General features: G+C 54.7%; 5 protein-coding genes across 5 annotated transcripts in view; 1 reads left to right on the top strand and 4 right to left on the bottom strand.

Moving 5' to 3' along the window:
* PTSG_08204 (uncharacterized protein) overlaps positions 1–2,235 on the bottom strand; it is a gene marked incomplete at its 3' end in the record, with an annotated part of 6,579 nt that extends 4,344 nt beyond the window's left edge. The window contains exon 1 of the mRNA XM_004991171.1: positions 388–2,235. Coding sequence (XP_004991228.1) covers positions 388–1,932 — 1,545 coding nt within the window. The 5' untranslated portion in view covers positions 1,933–2,235. The remainder of the gene's footprint in view (positions 1–387) is intronic.
* Positions 2,236–2,643: 408 nt separating this feature from the next.
* PTSG_08203 (uncharacterized protein) lies at positions 2,644–7,659 on the bottom strand (the record flags this gene model as incomplete). The annotated part of the gene is made up of 14 exons (XM_004991170.1): positions 2,644–2,790; positions 3,222–3,383; positions 3,620–3,714; positions 4,037–4,115; positions 4,364–4,485; positions 4,783–4,897; positions 5,162–5,391; positions 5,699–5,846; positions 6,088–6,235; positions 6,421–6,471; positions 6,602–6,664; positions 6,855–6,943; positions 7,176–7,325; positions 7,519–7,659. The coding sequence occupies 14 exons, from the start codon at positions 7,657–7,659 to the stop codon at positions 2,644–2,646; spliced, it is 1,740 nt and encodes a 579-aa protein (XP_004991227.1).
* Positions 7,660–8,694: 1,035 nt separating this feature from the next.
* Positions 8,695–12,315, bottom strand: PTSG_08202 (uncharacterized protein; the record flags this gene model as incomplete). The annotated part of the gene is made up of 8 exons (XM_004991169.1): positions 8,695–8,815; positions 9,059–9,291; positions 9,563–9,835; positions 10,077–10,178; positions 10,411–10,555; positions 10,914–11,123; positions 11,454–11,890; positions 12,190–12,315. 8 exons carry the CDS (start codon positions 12,313–12,315, stop codon positions 8,695–8,697), a joined length of 1,647 nt encoding a protein of 548 aa, XP_004991226.1.
* Positions 12,316–13,492: 1,177 nt separating this feature from the next.
* PTSG_08201 (uncharacterized protein) lies at positions 13,493–19,074 on the top strand (the record flags this gene model as incomplete). The annotated part of the gene is made up of 16 exons (XM_004991168.1): positions 13,493–13,624; positions 14,048–14,111; positions 14,317–14,397; positions 14,632–14,785; positions 15,106–15,185; positions 15,282–15,536; positions 15,836–15,885; positions 16,131–16,247; positions 16,417–16,557; positions 16,856–16,931; positions 17,067–17,302; positions 17,577–17,717; positions 17,976–18,032; positions 18,171–18,239; positions 18,518–18,604; positions 18,715–19,074. 16 exons carry the CDS (start codon positions 13,493–13,495, stop codon positions 19,072–19,074), a joined length of 2,100 nt encoding a protein of 699 aa, XP_004991225.1.
* Positions 19,075–19,289: 215 nt separating this feature from the next.
* PTSG_08200 (fumarate hydratase class I) overlaps positions 19,290–21,991 on the bottom strand; it is a gene marked incomplete at its 5' end in the record, with an annotated part of 5,866 nt that continues 3,164 nt past the window's right edge. The window contains 7 exons of the mRNA XM_004991167.1: positions 19,290–19,869; positions 20,193–20,335; positions 20,666–20,726; positions 21,040–21,103; positions 21,308–21,375; positions 21,560–21,604; positions 21,834–21,896. Of these exons, the coding sequence (XP_004991224.1) occupies positions 19,654–19,869; positions 20,193–20,335; positions 20,666–20,726; positions 21,040–21,103; positions 21,308–21,375; positions 21,560–21,604; positions 21,834–21,896 (660 nt within the window). The 3' untranslated portion in view covers positions 19,290–19,653. The remainder of the gene's footprint in view (positions 19,870–20,192; positions 20,336–20,665; positions 20,727–21,039; positions 21,104–21,307; positions 21,376–21,559; positions 21,605–21,833; positions 21,897–21,991) is intronic.

Genomic DNA, 21,991 nt, shown 5'->3' with positions numbered 1-21,991 from the left:
CACCCCACGTACTAGCCCCGGTAAACGAATTTTTATTAAATAGCGATTGCCGTGCTAGCAATGTATGGAACCCCGGGCCTGGATGGCTGCCAGGCCGCAGGTTGTACGGGGGAGCGTTCCGGGATTCTTATTAGCACGTACAACGCCCAGGCGTTTTAATTACTAGCCAGTACGTAAGGGTTGGTGTTATCAATCGCGCAACACCACCTTAATTTTCTCAGGGCCTCACTTTTTTTCCCGTAAAGTCAATCCAGTACCCGCGCGACACACACACACACACACACACACACACACACACACACACACACACACACACACACACACACAAGATGTATGCTTCTCCTCTTGCACATGAAGCACACACAAATCAAAACAACGGAACATCACCTTGAGAGTGGCGAGGGCCTGCTGGATGGCGGGCGGGAGCGGCAAGTCGCGCGCATCCGTTTGTGTGCCGACGGGAACGACATCGCACGTTGCCTGCATGCATGCATGGGCGGTGCCTGTGCGCTGCATGGTGTGCGGGTGGTGCTCCTCCAGCCACGCCGCGCTGTCGCTGTTGGCGGTGACGGCCTTGAACAGCGCCGTGGTCGTGTGCGTCAGCTGCCGCAGTTCGCTGCCAGCGGTATCCAGGCACTTGAGCGTGGTGTCCAGCTCCTCCTGCAGCTGTACCTCATCCACCATCTTGGTGTTGCTGGTGTTGTTTTGCCTCGTCAGCTTGCCGTCAGCAACGCTGCTGCCACCATTCGCTTGTGCACGTGGCGCTCCCGACGCACAAGCGGGAGTTGCAGTTGTGGTTGTCGTTGTTGCCGTTGTTGTGGTCGTGGTTGTGGTTTTCGTTGTGGAGGTGGTGGCAATATGCACGGCGTGCGTACGCACGCGCTTGGCGAGGTTGTGGAGGAGTTGGAGCAGGCTTTGGGGGCTGGACGGGGCCAGTTTGCTGTTGGCGGCAGCGGTTGCTTTGGCCAGCGCCGCCTTGAGTTGGCGCACGTGCGTGCGGGCGGCGTTGCGCTCCTGCCGCAGGCGCTGTTCCGTGGACCGCTGCTGATCAAAGATGCCCTTGAGATGGTCAATGACTTGCCCCGTCAACACTTGGTCATCCGCCTTCTGCGACAGCATGCTGTCATAGTCGTCCTCGTCCCCTACACATCCACCTTCGTTGCCTCGTCGAGGGTCCTCTTGCCCCTGCTCTTGCTCGCCACCCACCACCATTACCACGCCGCCGTTCTCCATGCCTCGCTTCTCGCCCATCAAGCGTCCACTCTCACCGACCTCCTCCATTTCGTCCTCATCCTCCTCCTCGCCATCTTCCTCGTCTGGCCCGCTGGTGTCTTCCGGCAGCACTACAGAGACGCTGCCTATCGTCACCGTTTTCCTGGCACGCTGCCTCACCTGCTTGATGGCTGTTTTCAGGCCCATCACGTGGCCGTCTGTGGTCTTGGCATGGGTTTGCCCATCCTCTGCCTCTCCATCTCTTTCGTCTCTTTCGTCTGCTTCGTCGTCGTCTTGCGTGTCTTCTCCGCCATTCTCCACATGCTCAGTGTGCTGCTCCGTGTCTTCCTCCTGCTCCTCCTCCTCCCCATCTTCCTCATCCCGAGGGGAATCAATCACCATCTGCACATCACTGTCGTGCTGCTCTTGCTGGTGCTGGTGGTCTTGGTGTTGCCTGTGGTGCGCTGCTCCATCCCCCAGGTCCCCCAGGTCCTCCTCTTCTCCTTCTTCTGCTGCTGTTCGCTTGCCGGCACCACTTCCCATCTCACCCGCACTCGGCTGCTGGTGCTGTGGTTGCTGGTGCTCGTCATCCTCCTCCTGGTATGAGGCGAGAATGTCTTCCTCTTCTTCTTCTTCTTCTTCCTCATCTTCCTCCACATCCATGTCCAGCAGTTGCGACTGCTCAATCATCGTGGGCGACTCGCCCTCTTCCTCGGCCATGGCTTGTGTCTTGCTGAACCCGCCTCAGTGCAAACAAGCTCGATATCAACTGCGACTGCTGCACTGCTGTCGTGGCTTGTTGGCTTTGTTACAAGGCGAAAAATGAGCCCGCTTGCTTGCTTGCTTGCTTGTTGCACGCTTGCACTGACAAACGCCGCAGCACGTTCCATCTTGTTTGCTTGCTTGCTTGCTTGCTTGTTCTGCTTGTTGGGCGCGCCGTTGACACTTGACGGACAGAACACGTTCAAGCAGACTCCACTGCAACGTGTTTATGCATGTCAGCGAGCGAGCGAGCGAGTTGTGTTTGTTGCTTGTGGAAAAATAAGTTTTTTGTGTGATGGAATGATTCAATGCATGTTTATGGGGCACAAACAAAAACAAAACACAACAAAACAAAACGCGAGAGGAAGGGAACATCCATCCACCCATCCACCGCTCGATGAGTTTGTGAAACAAACAGGACAACGAGAAGGACAAAAGCCAGAGAGATAGAGAGATACCCTCCACAGCAGAGCAGAAGAAGCAACAGCACGAATACAGCAAGCAAGACAGCAAACAAGACAGCAAGCAAGAACACACGGTTCCCTCCACTCACCCACTCTTTCCTTCACACTTTCACACTTTCATCTTTCACAGCTTCACACAAAGACACAGCACAACGCTCGCCACTCGCTGCGCTGCGAGGGTATCGGAGGGATCTCCTTCAGTCCTTCAGAGCTGTGCGGAGAGGCGGTCGATGGCTTCCCGCAGCTCCTTCTGCTCCTTGCGCAGCGCGTCCTCCTGCGTCTTGAGGTCCTCCACCTTCTCCTCAAGGTCCTGCTTGCGCTTCGTCGACGTCTCCACAAACGCTTGCGCTGCCTGTTTGTAGTGGAAGGGGAAGGGGAGGGGGGTTGGAAAACACGTGATGACAGCAGAGCATAGGTATGATGAGAATGGCATGGATGAATGTCTTCTGTGTAACACACAGAGGGACGGGGGACGGGGACGAAACAGAAAGCACAGGACAAGCACAGGAAGCCTGAAGCACCCCAACAGGAGAACACACACACACACACACACACACACACACACACACACACACACACACACACACACACACACACACGCACACACACACACACACACACACACACACACACACGCACACACACACAATACAACACAACACACGCACACGCACGCCACAATACAACACAACACACACACACACACACACACACACACACACACACACACACACACACACACAACACACGCATACACACACACACACACACACATCTCCCGACCTCGAGGTCGACGCGAAGGTCTTCGACGTTGCGGCGGGCATCGTGTGCGGTGCGCTCGGCCTCCTTGAGCAGATACTGCTGCCGCTCCCACTTGTACCCCATGCCCTCCGGGGTGGAGTCGGACGCATCAAACCCAAACTCCTCGTCCTCGGAAAAGTCGCGCTGAGGGTGTTGTGACAGGTGTTGCCGGGGGGGGGGGGAACGGTGTCATCAGGGTCGTGGGCAAAGTGTGAGGGAAGCCGCAGAAAGGCAGAGCTTGCAAGCACGCACATTTCAAACGCCCTTTACACGCACATCGCAACGACCCTCACACGCAAACACACAAAGCCAAGCTCAAGCGATTACACGACAGTCCAACAACCACAACCACAATGGCACCACGGCTCAGTGAAGCCCACCAGCATCTTCTCCAGCTCGTCCTGCGTCTTGTCCAGGCGGCAGTACGCAAGTGGGAGCTTTGCCATCAGGTCGGGCATGATGCGCTGGACCAGGCCTGTGGGCACACACACACACACACACACACACACACACACACACACACACACACACACACACACACACACACGTGTACAAATGAAACAAAGAGGAAGAGAGAAGGGCGTGGGGAGACGTGAGATGATGGTCTGGTGGCGGTCATGTTGCGATGTATGCAGCAGAGCTTGCTACAGGTGCCTATGGCGCAGCAGTTGTCGAAGACCAGTTGAACCAACTAAAGAACTCAGCAACATAAACAAGGGACAACAAAAGAGCAAACAGAATAAGAAAAACAAACGCCCACGGCCACGGAGATGATTCCGATCGGAACATGGGCCCACCTGGCGCGAGATAGGCGCTGATGAGTTGTGTCATCTTTTCCTTTGCGCCCGTCTTCACGTTGTCGGGAACAGGCACGGCCTGTGTGGTGTCCGACAGCGAGATGCAGTGAGAATTGCATTAGCATGGACAAGCCCTGATTCTGAACATCTTCATAGCGCCATCTCTCTCCTCCTTTGCTTGTGTAACGCACACACAGCACACAAAAGAACACACCTAGGCACACACGCCCACACATGCTCATACAAACGCAATAAACCACAAAACACACATGCACAGAGGCACAAAAACACACAAAAACACACAGACACAGACGCACACGCACGCACCAGCATGCGCTCCTCGTCGCGAAGGGTCCAGGGCGTGTCGGGCTGCTCGTTCTCCGGCGCAGTGTTCCACCACTCAAGGTACTCGAAGAACAGGCGCGAGCCAACCATCCAGCCAACCCATTCTGCCATAGTGGTGAAGACAGCAGTAGGGGTGAGTGAGAGGCGAGTGGCTTGCAAGCAATTGGGTCGCACATGATTTGAACAGCAAAGTGGAACTCCTCCTCAAACAACACATGCATGCATGTTCTACGTCTCCGCACCAAGCACAGAGAGAGAGAGAGAGAGAGAGGGAGAGAGAGAGAGAGAGAGACAAAGAGAGAGAGAGAGAGAGAGAGAGAGAGAGAGAGAGAGAGAGAGAGAGAGAGAGAGAGAGAGAGAGAGAGAGAGAGAGATACACACACAGACGCAGATCAACCCACCCTCGTAGTCGTGTGGGATGATGTTCATGTTCGCGACGCGATGGCGCAGGACAGCCTCGCCCGCAAATTGCATCATGCCAAGAATGGCCATTGCAAAGATGTTCCCAGGCGCCTCCTGCACAACAAGCAGCCACAGCGATAACGGTGACGGCGAGAAAATGAGGGAGGTGAGGAGGTGATAGGGGGCGAGTGTGAGAGGGGATCTTGACGACAACTTGAGCATTGTTCACAGTGTGTGGCGGGCAGACATGCGATGGATGGCAGGCACGTTCCTGCACAACTCAGAGGTACACAAGCACACAAGCACAAAACCACACAAGCACACAAGGGCGCGCGCACACACGCACACATACATGCACACACACACACATGCACACACCTCGAGGATCTCGTGCATCAGGTCGGGCACTTTGGCCATGTTGGCGTTGAGGTTTGGGTCCTTGAGGTGCTTCTCGTATCCGTCCACACCGTGCAGCGCAATCATGGCGGCGTGCAGCGTGTACAGATCAAGCAGGGCGGCGTGGCGGTGCGGGCCATCAAGGCCAGACAGGATGTCACCGAGCCCACGCCGAAGCTGCTCGTCGTCACGCGCCTCGTACTCAAGCAGCGCTGGTGTACGGAAGTGATCGTTCGTGTGTGTGTGTGTGTGTGTGTGTGTGTGTGTGTGTGTGTGTGTGTGTGTGAGTGTGTGTGTGAGTGTGAGTGTGTATGTGAGCGGGCGCATTATTTGCCAAGCTCCCATGAAAATGTGGCAGACTGCAAGGCTTGCATGCATGCAAGCAAAACAACCGCGCGCTCACAAAATAAAAACAGACAGACACAGACACAAACAAACACACACACACAACACTATTTTGTTTTTGGCCTGCACACATCCTCCCCCCCCCCACGGCTGTCGATGGCTCCATTGCCGGACCTTTGTTTGCGTTCTCCTTGTCCTTCTGCATGCGCTTGAGGCGTTCGCGGTCGGCAATGATGCCCTCTGGTCCCGGTTTGCGCGGTGCAAGCAGCGCCCGCGGCTTGGGCGCCTCGTCCTCCTCCCGCTTCGTCTCCACAACATCGTACTTGGTGGTGGGTGATGGAAGAGGTGCAGTGAGGTCAAGATGGGCCGTGGAAGGGGAGCAAAGAAGGCAAGATGGAAATGAGTTGGAGGGGGTGGCGCGTGCGCTGGGAGGCGTATGCGCAACTTGGTGCAAACAAACAAACAAGTAAACAAACGAACAAACAAGCAAACAAAACAAAACAAAACAAAACAAAACAAAGCAAAACAAAACAAAACAAAACAAAACAAAGCAAAAAACGCACCGGAACGCCCTCGAGGTCGCGTGCTTGGGAGAGCCAGGTGAACATGGTGTCATCAACGGTGACAGTCGGCTTGAGCGACGTGACGACAAACACACCATCCTTCTTCGTCACCTTGATGTTCCCAGACTCGGCCTGAATCTTCAGCCACCTATTGAGTTGAGATGTGGAAAATGTGAACACGAGTCTGTGACAGAGAGCAGCATGCAGAATTGCTGAAGCGGACACACGTACACACACACACACACACACACACACACACACACACACACACACACACACACACACACACACACAAAAGGAACACACAAACAAACATCCTCTCCCTCAACGCACCGCTTCTCTGCAGCAATCTCCTGCTCGCGCTGGTGCTGAAGCCGCTGGCGCCTGCGAGGAAAAGGCGACAAGAGGCAGCGGTTCACCACAAAATCGTTACGGTTTGACAGGGGTCAAAGCGTGTTGCTTGCAAGCAACGCAGCAGCTTCACGACACTATACATATGCATGCATGCACGTACTTTTTCTCTTCGCGCTCTTCTTCCAGCTTGCGCTGTCGCTCACGCTCGGCCTCTTCTTGCTCCCTGTGTGCCGTGTGTCGTGTGTATGGACAAGGGTGAGTTTGAGCCTCAATGGTCGGAAGAGAGACACGGGATAGAACGCTGCACACAGTCACGTAAACAAAGACACAGACACACACACACATACACACATACACACATACACACACACATACACACAGACACACAGACACACACGCACGCACGCACGTACTTTCTGAGCTGCTCCTGTCGCCTGCGCTCGGCTTCCTCCTGGCGCTTTCGTTCTTCTTCCTCTTGCTTCTTGCGTTCCGCTTCCTCTTGCTGTTGATGTGAATCACAGCGCAGGCAAGAAGGGTGGCGTTGAGCTTTGTGCACGACACACCAACAGCCACCTTCTTCCAACACATCAACAGTCCAAGCAAGCAAGCAAGCAAGCAAGCAAGCAAGCAAGCAAGCAAGCAAGCAAGCAAGCAAGCAAGCAAGCAAGCCCCATCGCAACATCACCACACACACGCTCAACCCTACACGCCCTGGCAAGACACTGTGGTGGAACCTTTTGTTGTATCTGCAGCTGGCGCAGCCGCTCGGCCTCTTGGTTTTCTTCCTCTGCGCGTCGCTGTGCAAGCTCTTGCAGCCGCTGCTCGGCTTTGAGCCGGCGAGCCTCAATCCGCTCAGCCTTCTCGCGCTTTGCAGCTTCTTCCGCCTGCAAGGAGAAACCACGAAAGCGCGCGCACATACACAAAACAATATTCAGCAGCACCAGAGCACAAGAAGGCAGTTGTTCAGCGTCAGTGGAAGGCAACTGCTAGACACACATGGCGCGAAATGACAACCAGCAAAACACGGGGAGAAAAGCAAAGCAACACACGCAACTCGGCAGTGGCAAGCAGCATTACCAGGCGCTGCTGCTCTTCCTCTTGGCGCTTGAGCTCGTCTTCGTGGCGCTGCTGCAGCACTTTCTTCTCAGCAAGCTCGCGGGCCACTGGGGAGAAGAAGGCAATGCCCTCAAGCTCCTCCATGTCGGAAAAGCAACTCATCTTGCTCAGTTGTGCGTGTGTGTGTGTGTGTGTGTGTGTGTGTGTGTGTGTGTGCGTGTGCGTGTGTGTGTTTATGTGCGTGCGTGTCGTTTGTTCTTCAACAGAGGAGTCGCGACCGTCAACACAAAGTCAACAGAAACACTGGAATTGGCACAGCGTCTGCGTCAGCTTCCCTAACAACCTTACAACCGAGGCGAGCAATCAAATGAAGCAAATACGTGAGGGAATGCTGCGTGTGCGTGTGTGTGTGTGTTGTTCGTGGTGTTATGAGGGTGTGTTGTGGCATGACATGAATGGCGCGAAGACGAGCACCAGAAGAAAACGAGAAGAGAAAGGAAGACAGGAGCACGCAACTCATGCTCAAAAGTACGAGACGCCAAATAAACAGTGAGGTTCTTCACGTCAGTACGTCGTTGTGCTGGTTGCAAGAAGGGATCAGGACAGAGAGTGAACCTGTAAACGAACCTGTGCTTGTGGTCGCGGTAGTTGGGGGTGTGGTGCAGGTGACTGGCTGGCTGGGTTTGTGTTGTTTTGGTTGTTGTGTTGTTTGCCCTCACTTGCCGAATTTTCACGACCATCTTCATCCAATCCTCCACAACACCCAAGCCTGCAGGCAATTCCTCTGGCTGGCTGTTTTGCTTCGTTGGCTCGATTTGGATGGTGATGGTGATGGTGTTGTTGGTGGTGGTGTTGACATTTATGTACTTTGCTTAGCTGCTCGCTTGGTCTGTTGGGTTGTTTAGTCCTCTTGCTCTGCTTGTTGTGGACAAAGCAAGGAGGATGACGGAGAAGACAATGTTCATGCGACAAAAAAAAAAAAAGAAAAAGAAAATGTGAACATAACACCAAGAGACTTGGTGTCTACTGAAGCTCACACGCAGCGCAGAAACTTACATACCAACAAGTGCGACTATTATTGTTCAGCACCCTTCCTCTTCACGCCACACACACACACACACACACATACAGTACATCTCTTTTTTTCTTTGTTCTATCTCTGTCTCTCTCTCCTCTCTCTCTCTCTCTCTCGGCAGCTCAGACAGATCCAAACTCCTTTTGCCACTGCGTGTATCGGTCCCGCAATCCAGCAGCGGAAGGTTTGGTGGTGGCAATCGCATCCATCACATCCTCCGTCGTAATCGCCCGCACAGTGATGCTGTGTGTGTGTGTGTGCATGACAGCGTGAGAAGACAGCGTACACCACCAGCATCACCAAGTCAGAGAAATAGTGCACATCAAACAAACCTCTATTTCAGAAACACACACACACACGCAGAAACACACACACACACGCAGAAACACACACACACACGCAGAAACACACACACACACACACACACACACACACAGACACACAAATCCCTCGCTACCTTCTCCCTCTCCCCTCGTCTGAACTGACTTGTGGTGTGCAGCGTCGCTGTCTTCAAGGTTTTCCAGGACATCGAAGATTTGGCGAACAGGCTTCATGGCCGCCTCCTTGCACACCAGGCGAATGTCAGAGCCAGAGTACCCGTCTGTGTTGCTGGCCACAGCATCGTAGTCGATGTTGGCTGTGAGGTCAATGACACCGCCGTCGTCCTCGCTCTGCACCGTCGGTGGCAGGTGGTGCTGGAACATGGCCCGCCGCGCCTCCTGTCGTCACGCAACGCGCCAGCCACAGTTGCGTGGCACAAGTGGCAGATTGCATATGTGCGTGTATTGTTGTGTGTGTGTGTGTGAGCGTGTATGTGTGTGTGTGTGTGTGTGTGTGTGTGTGTGTGTGTGTGTGCGGTTCTGGATGAGCACAAGGAGCATGAACCAAAGGCCCCACACGTTCACCCTTCATCCCACCACCACCACCACGTGCACAACCACGTGCATCACATACACTCCTCCGCCCCACCACCCCCCACCCCCACCGCACCTGTGTTGGCAGGTCGACGAGAATGCGTTTCTCGAGGCGCCGCAGCATGGCCGGGTCCAGCTCCCATGGCAGGTTGGATGCACCGAGCACAAACACGAGGTCATCCGACTTGTTGAGCCCATCCATCTGCATGAGCAGCTCGGTCTTCATGCGCCTGCTGCCCTCGTGGTCGCCCGTACCCCCGCTCGACCGCGTGGTCATGATCGCATCCAGCTCGTCAAGGAAGATGGTCGACGGTGCATGGAACCGTGCAAGCTCAAACAGCACACGCACCTGCAGAAGGGGGCGGGGAGCGGGATGTACGTGTATGGGGATGTGTGTATGGGTATGTGTGTATATGTGTGTGTATGCATGTGCGTGTGTGGTTGGAGAAGTGAGGTGGAACAGACGATGTGCTGGGAAGGGTTTGATGGAGAGACGTGTGTACATATCACAAGGCGCACAAGGATAGAGGAAGAGGGAAAGATAGCAGCACCTGCAACAGGGAGCAATATAACAAAGTCGGTCAACTCACGAGCTTCTCCGAGTCGCCGCGCCACTTGCTGACAATGGACGAGGCGGAGATGTTGAAGAAGGTGGTGTGACACTCGGTTGCAATCGCCTTCGCCAGCATGGTCTGAGGTGCCGTGATTGCCGGTTGTGGTGGTAGCGATGATGATGATGATGAGCACGATGGAGTAAAAGGAGGGCAAAGCACGTTCCGAATCGGCAATGACTGCTGTATCTCTTTCTCTCACACACTCACACACGCACACACACACACACACACACGCACACACACACACACACACACACACACGCACACAAACTTGTGCATGCACGGATCGTGTTCCCCCATGCAAACGAACCTTGCCCGTGCCTGGAGGACCATACAAGAGGAGTCCTTTCCAAGGGCTGAGGATCCCGCGGAAGAGCTGTGGATAGCGAATCGGATACACCACCGCCTCCTTCACCAGCTTGCATGCTTTGTCCAAGCCAATAATGTCCGACCACCTGCACGCCAGACACGTGCGTGCGTGCGTGCGTGTTTGTGTGTGTGTGTTTGTTTGTGTGTGTGTGTGTGTGTGTGTGTGTGTGTGTGTGTGTGTGTGTGTGTGTGTGTGTGTGTGTGTGTGTGTGTGTGTGTGTGTAAACAGGAGACACAGAGGGGAGCGAGCGTGCCGCAGAGATGCGAATGAATGTATGCACGGGCGACGGGAAAGTGAGACTGATAAAAGCCACTGGTGATGCCACTACACGACAGGCTGCAACTCAGCACAAGACACATGTTCGCCAACACCATCGTATGTCCCACCACTCAGCACCAGCAACCCACAACAACTACTGCTCCTGCCACCACCACCGCGCGCACCTGACATCTGGGTTGTTGAGGTAGATTTCCCGACTGATGACCTGGGACAGCTCCTGCATCTGGCCCGTGTATCCGAGGTTGCTCACGGGCTTCAGCAGCTTGTCGTCGTGATGGCTGTAGTTGTCCAGTGCCTCGTGCGTCGCCGCCTGTATCGCATTCTTCAGTTCCGACCCCATGTCCACAATACGCTGCCCGCCTACCACCCGCCCCCTCTGCTGCTGCTGCTGCTGCTGCTGCTGCTGCTGCTGCTGTTGTTGTTGTGACGATGATAACGACAATGGCTGTTGGTTGCGTGCACTGCCGCCACCACCACCGCCACCACGACGGTGTGCACTCGGGTTGTGCAGTGCCTGGCCCGTGAGGTTCATGTCCGCCAATGCCTTTCCATCCACAACCGGTGCGACCGTTGATGCGGGCTGCGGCGGCGGCGTGAACGAGCGACCAGGGGGCGGGCGCGGTCTGTGTTTTGACGTGGACGCTGACTGCTGCTGCTGCTGCTGCGTCGATGACGGCGCTGTCGCTGATGATGATGATGATGACGAAGATGGGGCCGCTGTCGATCGTTCCTTCTTCTTGCCGAGCGGAGCGCTGCTTGAGCGGTCGTGGAGCGGGTGCAGCGATGTGTTGGACGCCTTCTTGTTCGGCGGCGACTCCACACGTGGCAGCGCCGTCCCCGCTCGCCGATCCGAGCCAGAGCCCGTGCTGGTGCGGGATAGTGACGACGGCCCTTTGCTTGGCGAGCTCCTTCCGCCTGTGCTGCCGCTGCCTGGTATTCGATGCGTGCCGCGTAGTCGACCCGTGCGCAGCTCCGGACCCACCGCCTTCTTGATCAGCTTGGGCGCCTTGCCAAACTTGATCTTGTAGTAGGCCTCAAACTCTTGCACGATGCTTAGCAGGTCGATGTTGTCACACACGTCGTACTTTGTCGCGGCAATGCCGGCCTCCAGCTCCAACTGATGCGCCGCTTGCACATAGCCCTAAGTGATTGTTGTTGTTGTTGTTGTTGTTGTTGTTGTTGTTGTTGTTGTTGTTGTTGTTGTTGTGGTGGTGGTGACAGTGCAACGTAATGCGTTGAGCGGGAGGGGGGAGGCGTACATCCACACAAGCAACTACAACGCACGCACGCACAGGGCCAGACAGAGAGCCACACACACACAGACACACAGACACACACACACACACACAGACACACAGACACACAGACACACAGACACACACACACACACGCACACACACGCACACAGACATGCACACAGACACGCACACAGGCACAGACGTTGTCTTGGAGATGGTGTAGGACGAGGACGATGATGTTGCGTTTCAGCGTCTCTGTCCGTGCTTCGTCAGCAAGCCGGGCCTCGTTGGCCGTCTTGATCTTGATGTAGCTCAGCTCCTGCGTCATTCTCAACAGTCCTTGCTTTTTCTGCTGCACAGCGTGAAGGCGGAGATGTGATGCATGGCTGAGTGAGTGGATGGGCTTGTGAAGCCAAGAAGCCAGCAACACAGAAAGCACTCGTTGTGACGACCAAACCACGCACACACCACACACACACACACACACACACACACACACACACACACACACACACACACACACACACACACACACACACACACACACACACACACACACACACACACACACACACACACACACACACACACACACACACACACACATGAACACACACATACACACACTCAACCCTGCACTCAACAACGGAACCAACAGCCTGCTCAGCAACGACTTCTTCTTGTTGCTTGGTTGTGCTTGTTGTTTGGGCTGTTGTTGCGAGTTCTGAAGATTTGTGGGTGTGGGCGTGAATATTCTTTCACAGCGTTTGCCTTGTCTCGTGTGTTGTGGTGTGAGCGGACATGCTGTTGTCGCTGCGTCGTGCTGCTGTTGCTGTTACATCTCACTGCTGTTCTTCTGCTTCTCAGCTTCGCTTATCAGCGCCGTCGCCGCTGTCCTCGCTCTGCTTTTTACCGCCCTCATCGCTACGTTGCTCTTCCAGTATGAGTGAAGCAAAACCATCAGCTGCCAGCCACGAGGTTCGTGATTTGTCGTCACGGTGCGCGTGATGTGCACGCGCTGCACTCGTGCTGCGGCAGTGAAACACACATTGGCTTGCGTGTCATCGTACAATGCACCCCCAGCGCTGCAACAGTAGTAACAGGAGTGGTTGAAGCAGGAATAGCAGTTGTTGTGATTGATAGCAACTGCATTTGCAAATCTTGCTCTCAAATGTGGTGCTTGTGCCTTGCCCCGTGCACGTAGGCGGCATGGAACTTCTTCAACGAAACCCTCGGTGCCCCCAAGTTTGTCATGGGATCAATGGCGGAAGGATCTGACTTGCCATTCCGCTTGCTCTGGTGCGTGCACATGCATAAGCGTGTGCGTGTATCTGCGGGTAGATACGTGGGTTTTTGTTGTTGTGTGTCTGCGAACAACATCTGTGACAGTTGTTGAATCGCACAGTGTACACGTGGGTGTTGTGGGGATCGCGCGGTTTGCACTGCATTTTCCATCATCTTCCAACGTACGAGTACACTGGGTTCTTGCATTGTTCCGTTCGTCCATGTGCAGCAAGCCGTATGGTGTGCAACTGGCGTTCTCACCGCGCCTCTATGCCAAGCACTTGGTGAACGAGGACCTGTATCGTGAACAGCACATGGTCACCTGCGACGACGACCTGCCCCTCGTCACCATGGTCTGTGTGTGCGTGTGTGCGTGTATGTGTGTGTGTGTGTGTGTGCGTGTGTACATGTGTGTGCGTGTGTATGTGTGTGCATGTATGTGTGTGCGTGTGTGTGCTTCTGTGTGTGTGTGTGTGACTGCGTAGAATTTTGGGCTTACTGCACTCGGTCGTCGTTGAATCAGCACAACAACCTCACGGCTCTGCTGTGTCGCACCACCGACGTCTTGCAGCTGTGTGCAAATGAGACCAAATCCTTCGTCGAAGCCTGCAGTGTGGTGCGTGCGTGTACGATGCCCTGCTTGCGTGCACATTCGTCTGTCTGTCTGTCTCTGTCTCTGTCTCTCCTCTCGCTGCTTGGTGGCTAAGTGGTGTGAGCTTCACCATCCTTGCATTACCTCTCACCCAAACCCGTTACTTGCGCCACCCTTCTCACAGGCTGCGCCAACATGCAAGGCCTTGTGCCTTGACCTCACATGGAACTCAAAGCGAGCCATCAACGGTGTGTGTGTGTGTGTGTGTGTGTGTGTGTGTGTGTGTGTGTGTGTGTGTGCGTGTGTGTGCGTGTGTGCGTGTGTGTGCGTGTGTGTGTGTTCGTTGGAGCACGTGCTTACGAGTGCGGGCGTGCCAGTAATGCCCTTGAACGCCCGCCTTGCTCGTGCTCACGGCTGTGGCCATGTTGCGTGGTTCGTGGGTGGCTTCACCAGGCCAATACGGCGCATGCCTGCTGCAGCAGCGAGATCTGGTCGGGGACATGCTCACAGCAGCTACACAGCAGGGCCACAAAGGTGCAGCACGGTGTGCAGGGTGGCTTTGTTTTGTTGTTGATGCTTGCCGCACATGTATCTAGCATGTTAGGCATGTGTGTATGTTCTCACCATACGTCCTCAGTGACTGCATCTCATACACACACACGCACACATACACACATGCACATATACACCGACACGCACACACACATGCACACACATGCACATATACACCGACACACACACGCACATGCACACAAATACACATTGCAGTGTTTGCTGGCGTGCGCGTGACTGATGAGACGCAGGATGTTGAGGGCCTTGTGCGAATGGTGGAGAAATCAGGCTGCGTGGGCATTGTCGTTGACACACGCACGACAGAGGAGACAGCAGCAATCTGCAACTGGGATGTCGTGGCCCGCATCAAGTGCGTCATGAACCAGAAGGCGGGCAGCATTGTTTGTGTGCATCTGTGTGTAGTTGTATGTATGTGTGTGTTTGTGTGTATGTTTGTGCGCATTCACACGTACCACGGTATGCAAACACATGTTGATGACGCAAACAAGTGAGCATCCCATACCTCACATCCAGGGGTTTGCCGCTAACGTGCCTGCATGCGACCTGCGACCTGCTGCCCCTGTTGTATGTGTGTGTGTGTGTGTGTGTGTGTGTGTGTGTGTGTGTGTGTGTGTGTGTGTGTGTGTGTGTGTGTGTGTGCTTCATGATGGCTTGAACTGTTCGTCTCAGGGCCCTCACGGCTCTCCCCGTATTGGCCCACGCATCTCTCAACTCCCCCAACGAGATTCAGCCATTCCTCAAACACACAGGTGCGCGCGCGCGCGCGCGTGTGTGTGTGTGTGTACTGCATGGTTAGAACAGGGTGCACGTTGTTCACAGCGCACGATATGCGATTGTGGCCGCAGGTGCTGATGCCGTTGTAGCCACGACCGAGCTCCTCTTCCAGCCAACCCTCTTCTCCCTCGAATCAACAACAGCAACAACACCTTCATCATCGACAGCAACACCTTCAGCCGTGAGTTCGCTCGATTTGGCCGCACGGTACCTGCAGCTGTTCCGACAGCACATGGCGTTTCCGTTCTTCGCTCGCTGGCACCTCTGCCACCTCCTCCACTCCACCCTCCTCCACATGCCAGACATCTTCGACGACGTCCACAACGGTACGGGCGTTCATGTGCGTGCGTGCGTGTGTGTGCATGCGTAGATGGATGCGTGTATGGTCGGAGTGTGTGTGAATACGTGTGCGCGTAGGTTGGTGTGTGTAGTCTCGATTGCGTGTGGAAGCGTGTGTATGTTTGCGTGTACGTTTGCGTTTCATGCACAGTGCATCGCCTCTGTGTTGTCCATCACCAACCGAGCTGGCGACTGACATCTATCTGTATGCATTTGCACATTTGTGTGCGTGCATGTGTGTGCGTGTGTGTGTGTGTGTGTATGCGTGTGTGTACATCATTCCCAGCCAACACGCCGGCGGCTCTGGAGAGAGTGTTGGAAGAGATCAAGACAAAGGTGCGTAGATGTCGTGGCTACCGTTTCAAAACACACCTCGAATTCACGCACACATGTCACACACTCATACACACAATGTCAAATGGCACAACACGACGCGCGAACGCTCGCCATACCTTAACCCCATTCGTGTGTGTGTGTGCATGTGTACGTATGTGTGTGCATGTGTACGTATGTGTGTGTGTGTGTGCATGTGTGTGTGTGCATGTGTGCGTGTATGTGTGTGTGTGTGTGTGCGTCACCAGGCTGCAGCGGCCGCGTTGGGAGCAGACGTGAATGCGTGTCGCATTTGTCCGCCGCTCGCGTATCATTCGGCCCCGGACACCGCATCCATCCTCCGATATGAAGGCGACGTGGACCAGGTGCGGGCTTGGAATCAGAGAATAACGGCATCGGTAGAGCGGCCGGGGGGGGGCAGTAGTCGCTGTAGATTTGCGTGCATATTCCTGGTGCAGAGTAAATGCGAGACCCTGACGTGTTGCATGATGCCGTTGCGCCGCCGAGCTCATTCTCCCATGCTTCTCCCACCAGGCTGCGGCTGCGCGGTCGTGGGCGAGTGACCTGGTTGCTGCCGGTGTGCTGCCGTCGAATCACGTGGATATGCACAAGCGGCTCGAGTACGATCCAAATTGCGGTCACGAGCGCAAACTCAACCAGCTCGCAAAGCGCAAGGTGTGGTGCACCTGTGCTTCGACGAACAGCGCGCGCACGTGTGTGTGTGTGTGTGTGTGTGTGTGTGTGTGTGTGTGTGTGTGTGTGTGTGTGTGTGTGTGTTTGAATGTGTGTGTGTGTGTGTGTTTGAATGTGTGTGTGTGTGTTTGAATGTGTGTGTGTGTGCGTGCACGCGAAATACAGCGCACATATTGCATCTCGTGCTTTCGATGACATGTGCTGTCTGGACTGCTTGCGTTGATGCATCGGCTCACCATGCTCATGGTATCCTCCTCCACCTTGGTGCGGGTTGATGCAGTTGAAGCGAATTGGGTTCCAGAAGCAGCAGAAGGAGGAAAAGGCAAAACAACGCAAGCAACGACGACGGGCAGCACGTACGCAGCAATTGGCGCTGTGGTTATGCTGTGGACTTATGTCAGGATTCAATTTGTGACCACCACAACCTACTCCTCACACACACCTACACCCACACACAACCTCCCCACCCACACACGTAACCCAACGAGCAGGGGAGGCCGGGGCTGAGGATCAAGCGGAGAAGAAGGCAAAGACGGAGCAAGTGGAGAAGAAAACGAAGCAAGAGCAGCGGGAAGAGCGACGCGCGCGTGTGCTGGCAGCCATGCAGTCGCCAACCGCCATCCGAGTTGCCATCGACATGGGCCTTGGTGACGCCATGAACAGGAAAGAGATTGTCAAGTTGAGCGATCAGATTCGACGCCTCTACGGCGCTAACCTCCGCGCACAGGTAACACTTCGCTATGGTGATTGCATTTGCTTTTGTTTTGGTTGTGCCGTTTGATTTTGTGTTGGTTGTGTTTGTTGTTCGTGTGTGATCACCACAATCGTATGTTCGCTTTGCTCTCAACATGTTCTCTGACTGCAAGTCGTTGTCTGGGCGTCTCTTCCCACTTGCTCACAGCACCACCCAACTCTAAACTTCCCCAATACCCCTCCCCTCTTCCCCCGCACACACTCTCTCGCTCCCTCCACACTCATCTGTCTTCGCTGCCGCTGTTCAGCACCCGTGCCACCTGCACCTGACCAGTCTCGATCCCAACGGCCTCCCATATCGCCTGTGCAAGCAGCGCAATGTTGGATTCGACGACTACTTGGCCACCATGACTGACAAGACTCACATTCACCACTTTGACCCAAGCGAGGTGCGTTGGTGTGTATGAGAACGTGTGTGTTCGTGTGTGAATGAGAATGGTTGTCATGCACTTGTGTGTGTGTGTATGTGTGTGTGTGTGTGTGTGTGTGTGTGTGTGTGTGTGTGTGTGTGTGTGTGTGTGTGTGTGTGTGACGTGCATGCTGTGCAGGTGTGCGTGTGGGCGTGATGGTTGCGTGCGAATTCTTTCAGCCACGACAGCTCACCTGCGTCTCAATTCCCCTCTGCTCGTTGTTCATGTGGTGTTCAGATTGTCTTCCTCACGCCAGATTCCCCAAACGTTCTCGTCGACCTTGTTCCCTCTAAGGTTTGCACACTCGCTCCTCTTGTTGTGCTGATGCCTGCAAGCATTCAGCGGCGATGTGCTGAAGAGCCGCAGTGCCGTTCGCTTTTGACTTCTTCTTGATCAACTCCTCCATATCGGTGTTCTGATTGTGCTTGCCAGACGTATGTGTTTGGCGGTTTGGTGGACGAGAGCATCCAGAAAAACTTCACGCTCAACCGTGCACAGAAGGTCGGTCGGACGTGGTTGTGTGTGTGTGTGTGTGTGTGTGTGTGTGTGTGTGTGTGTGTGTGTGTGTGTGTGCTTGGGTTGTTTGGATGTGGTCGATAGGTTGTGTGCTTGTGTGTGCTTGTGTGTGTGTGTGACCAGGGTGCATGTGTGTTCTCCTTCACTGTTGTTTTGCTTGTGCTGTGTACCACTCATCTCGACCCCCTCCTTCTCCTCCTCATTCGTCATTGACGTTCTGTCGTGCTCTTCACCACTGCTGCTATCCCCCTCCCCCTTCCAAGGCTGGCATTGTGACTGCTCGTTTGCCCATTCTGGAGTTCAGCAACGCAAAGGCCACCAAGTATGCACCCGTCCTCTCCATCAACCAGGTACACACACACACACACACACACACACACACACACACACACACACACACACACACACACACACACACACACACAACTCATCACACACACACACACCATATGCGCCACAGGTGTTTGATGCGTTTCTGAAGGTGATACATGGCGAGGGGTGGCGTGAGGGCCTTCGTGCAGCCGTGCCGGAGCGAAAGGGATTTGCGCTGTACTCTGAGGAGAAAATCAACGCCACGGTGCAACACATGAAAGAACAGAGCGTGGATGGCGTTTACATGCAGGCAACTAGCTACGACGACAACAACAACGACAAGGCCGATGGTGGTGGCGTTGATGTGGTGGACGCGAAGACACCGGCACCAGCAGTGGCGAATGCAACGAACCAACAAGACGCCGAGCAGCTCGCAGCCCCGATGGACGAGGGCGAAACGAAGGGTGAGCACTCTGAGGAAACTGCACCTGCACCAGCCGCAGCTTGAATTACTCTGATGTACGCGCATGCACGTGTGGTAGAGTGCATAGGGGTGTCGTGCAGCCGGTGTATGTGTGTGTGTGTGTGTGTGTGTGTGTGTGTGTGTGTGTGTGTGTGTGTGTGTGTGTGTGTGTGTGTGTGTGTGTGTGCCCAAGGGTGTGTTGTTGCAAGCATGTGCATTTGGCTCCTGTGGCATTTCGTGCGATGGCACGATAGTTCTCGCTTGTGCGTTGTCATCGTTCAATCGAGACTTCAAACGAGACAGTACGCGAGTGCGGATACAGACTGCGGCGTGCCTTGGGTGCAACGGGTGAAGAGAGAGAAGCGACAACGCCACCGAACGAAAACGGACACGACAACACGCAAAGCGCAAAGAATGGCCTGTGCATGCAAGCTGGCGGTGCCACCACGCAGGAGTTGAGAGCTGGAGCGCAGGAAATGAAAGGAAGGCGCAAAAGCAATGGCTTGGCACACATATCCACCCTGACGACGAACAGCACAACAACTGCACGACGCATAAGCACACACAAGCACCATGCTCACACACACACACGCATGGATATCACGTATGCACGTGTGCAAGTGCTTACACCTGCCACTCCTGGAAGAAGTCGTTGCCCTTGTTGTCAACGACGATAAAGGCAGGGAAGTTCTCCACGTCAATCTTCCAGATGGCCTCCATGCCAAGCTCCTCATACTCCTTCACTTCCACGTTCTTGATGCAGTTCTTGGCCAGGATGGCAGCGGGCCCGCCAATGGACCCAAGGTAGAAGCCGCCGTACTCCTTGCACGCGTTGGTCACCTGGTGTGTTGCACAGGGGAGGAGGGGGAAGACGATTGTATGTGCGTGCGTGCGTGCGTGTGTATATGTGTGTGTGCGTACGTGTGTGTGTGTGTGTGTGCGTGCGTGTGTATGTGTATGTGTGTGCGTGTGTATGTGTATGTGTGTGTCAGCGAGCGGACATGGACGATGGGAGAAGAACGTTGGATGCTATGTGCAGATGTTAAGTGGAATGACCGACAACGATGAAGGACTGTGACAAAGACAGCGGCAAGCACACAGCAAACACATATGCCACACGCCTCTCCTCCTCCTCCCCCCCCCCCTCAAAAAGACACGCGCACCTCGCGGGAGCGGTTGCCCTTTGCGAGGGTGATGAAGCTGCCGCCCTCCTTCATGAACGAGCGGACGTACGAGTCCATGCGCCCGGCGGTGGTCGGACCAAACGAGCCAGAGGCGTACCCTTCAGGCGTCTTCGCAGGGCCAGCTGCATACATGCGTACACACACACATACATACATATACACACATACATACACACATACACACACATACGTACATATGTACAGGCATTTGTGCATGTTCATGTTCATGAATGCAGTTGCGTGGGGTGAACCGGTGAGGAATGAAGGTGAGTGGCAGGCATGGGGTTGCTTTGAAGGCAGTTGATTGAACAACAACTTAAACAACAGCTTAAACAACTTAAACAACAACAACAACTTCAACAGCAACAACAACTTAAACAGCAGCAGCAGCAGCAACACCCACCGCCGCCACCGACACCATCAGCATGTGTTGTCATCAGCGGCCTGCGCACCGTAGTAGATGATGTGGTCCTTGACGTATTCCGGCAGACCGAGACCTTGATCAATCCGCTCCTGTGAACAGCGAACGCGCGCGCAGAGAACCGCAGTGAAACAGCAGAGGGCAAGCACAAAGGCGGTGGAGTGAGGTGCAGTTTGATAAGACTGTTTGCACAGGCGTGCGTACACGTGTGAATTGGGGGGGGGGGCGGCACTGGATACAAGTATCAGCATGTACGTGTTGTGTGTGTGTGTGTGTGTGTGTGTGTGTGTGTGTGTGTGTGTGTGTGTGTGTGTGTGTGTGTGTGTGTGTCTGTGTGTGTGTGTGTGTTGTGTGTGTGTGTGTGCCAATGTGTGCATGTTCATGTGGTTGTAAGGCTGCTTGTACCTGCAGCTTGGCGTGGGCGATATCACGGGCGACAATGAGAGTGCCGCTGAGCGACAAGCGGGTGCTGGAACGCAAATGGAGGAAGGGGACAACAGGAACGGGCAAAGGAAGGTAAGACGATGTGAAGTGGTGAGTGAGTTCATGCGATGGCACGGGGGTGTATTTACAGTGTGTGTGTGTGTGTGTGTGTGTGTGTGTGTGTGTGTGTGTGTGTGTGTGTGTGTGTGTGTGTGTGTGTGTGTGTGTGCATGTGTGTGTGTTGGCGTACCGGATGGGGTACTGGGAGAGCTGTTTGCGAATCTCTTCCATGGGCTGGTTCAGGTTCACGGGCACAACCTGTGATGGCGGTGGGGGTGCACGGCGGCGATGAGCGCTTGGAATCGAGCACGAAGGAACACACACAGACACACACAGACACACACAGACACACACAGACACACACACAGACACAGACACACACAGACACAGACACACACACGCGCAAGCAAGCGAGCAAAGTAACGAGCAAGCAGGACGGCACCTCATCGGATGCGCCAAGCGATTCCTCGGTGACGTCGGGCAGATACTGGCGGTCGAGTGGCGGTCGTGGACAGGGAGGTGGAGTGAGTGATGAGGGAATGCAGGGTGTTTGTACGGTCATTGGAAGCGCAAGTGAACACACACATAAACACACACACATAAACACACTCACACATAAAACAAACACATATGCATTCACCCCTCCCCACACACACACACAGAAACACAAGACCACATATGTACACATAATCAGCCATCCATGAGGGAACGCAGACCTTGCCCGGGTTTGTCTCAAGCTGCTCCAGGAAAACGCCGTCCTTTGTGATTTTGCCGAGGGCCTGAAGTGGAAGGGGAGGGGTCCAGTTCGTGGGGATCGTCAACATGAACAGATGGACTCTTCGAGGGCAGGTACGAATGATACACGCACGCACAC

Source organism: Salpingoeca rosetta, assembly GCF_000188695.1.
Source record: "Salpingoeca rosetta unplaced genomic scaffold supercont1.21, whole genome shotgun sequence".
In the NCBI taxonomy this organism is placed as follows: domain Eukaryota; class Choanoflagellata; order Craspedida; family Salpingoecidae; genus Salpingoeca; species Salpingoeca rosetta.
The sequence above is the reverse complement of the archived record's forward strand: the minus strand, read 5'-3'. Positions and strand labels throughout refer to the sequence as shown.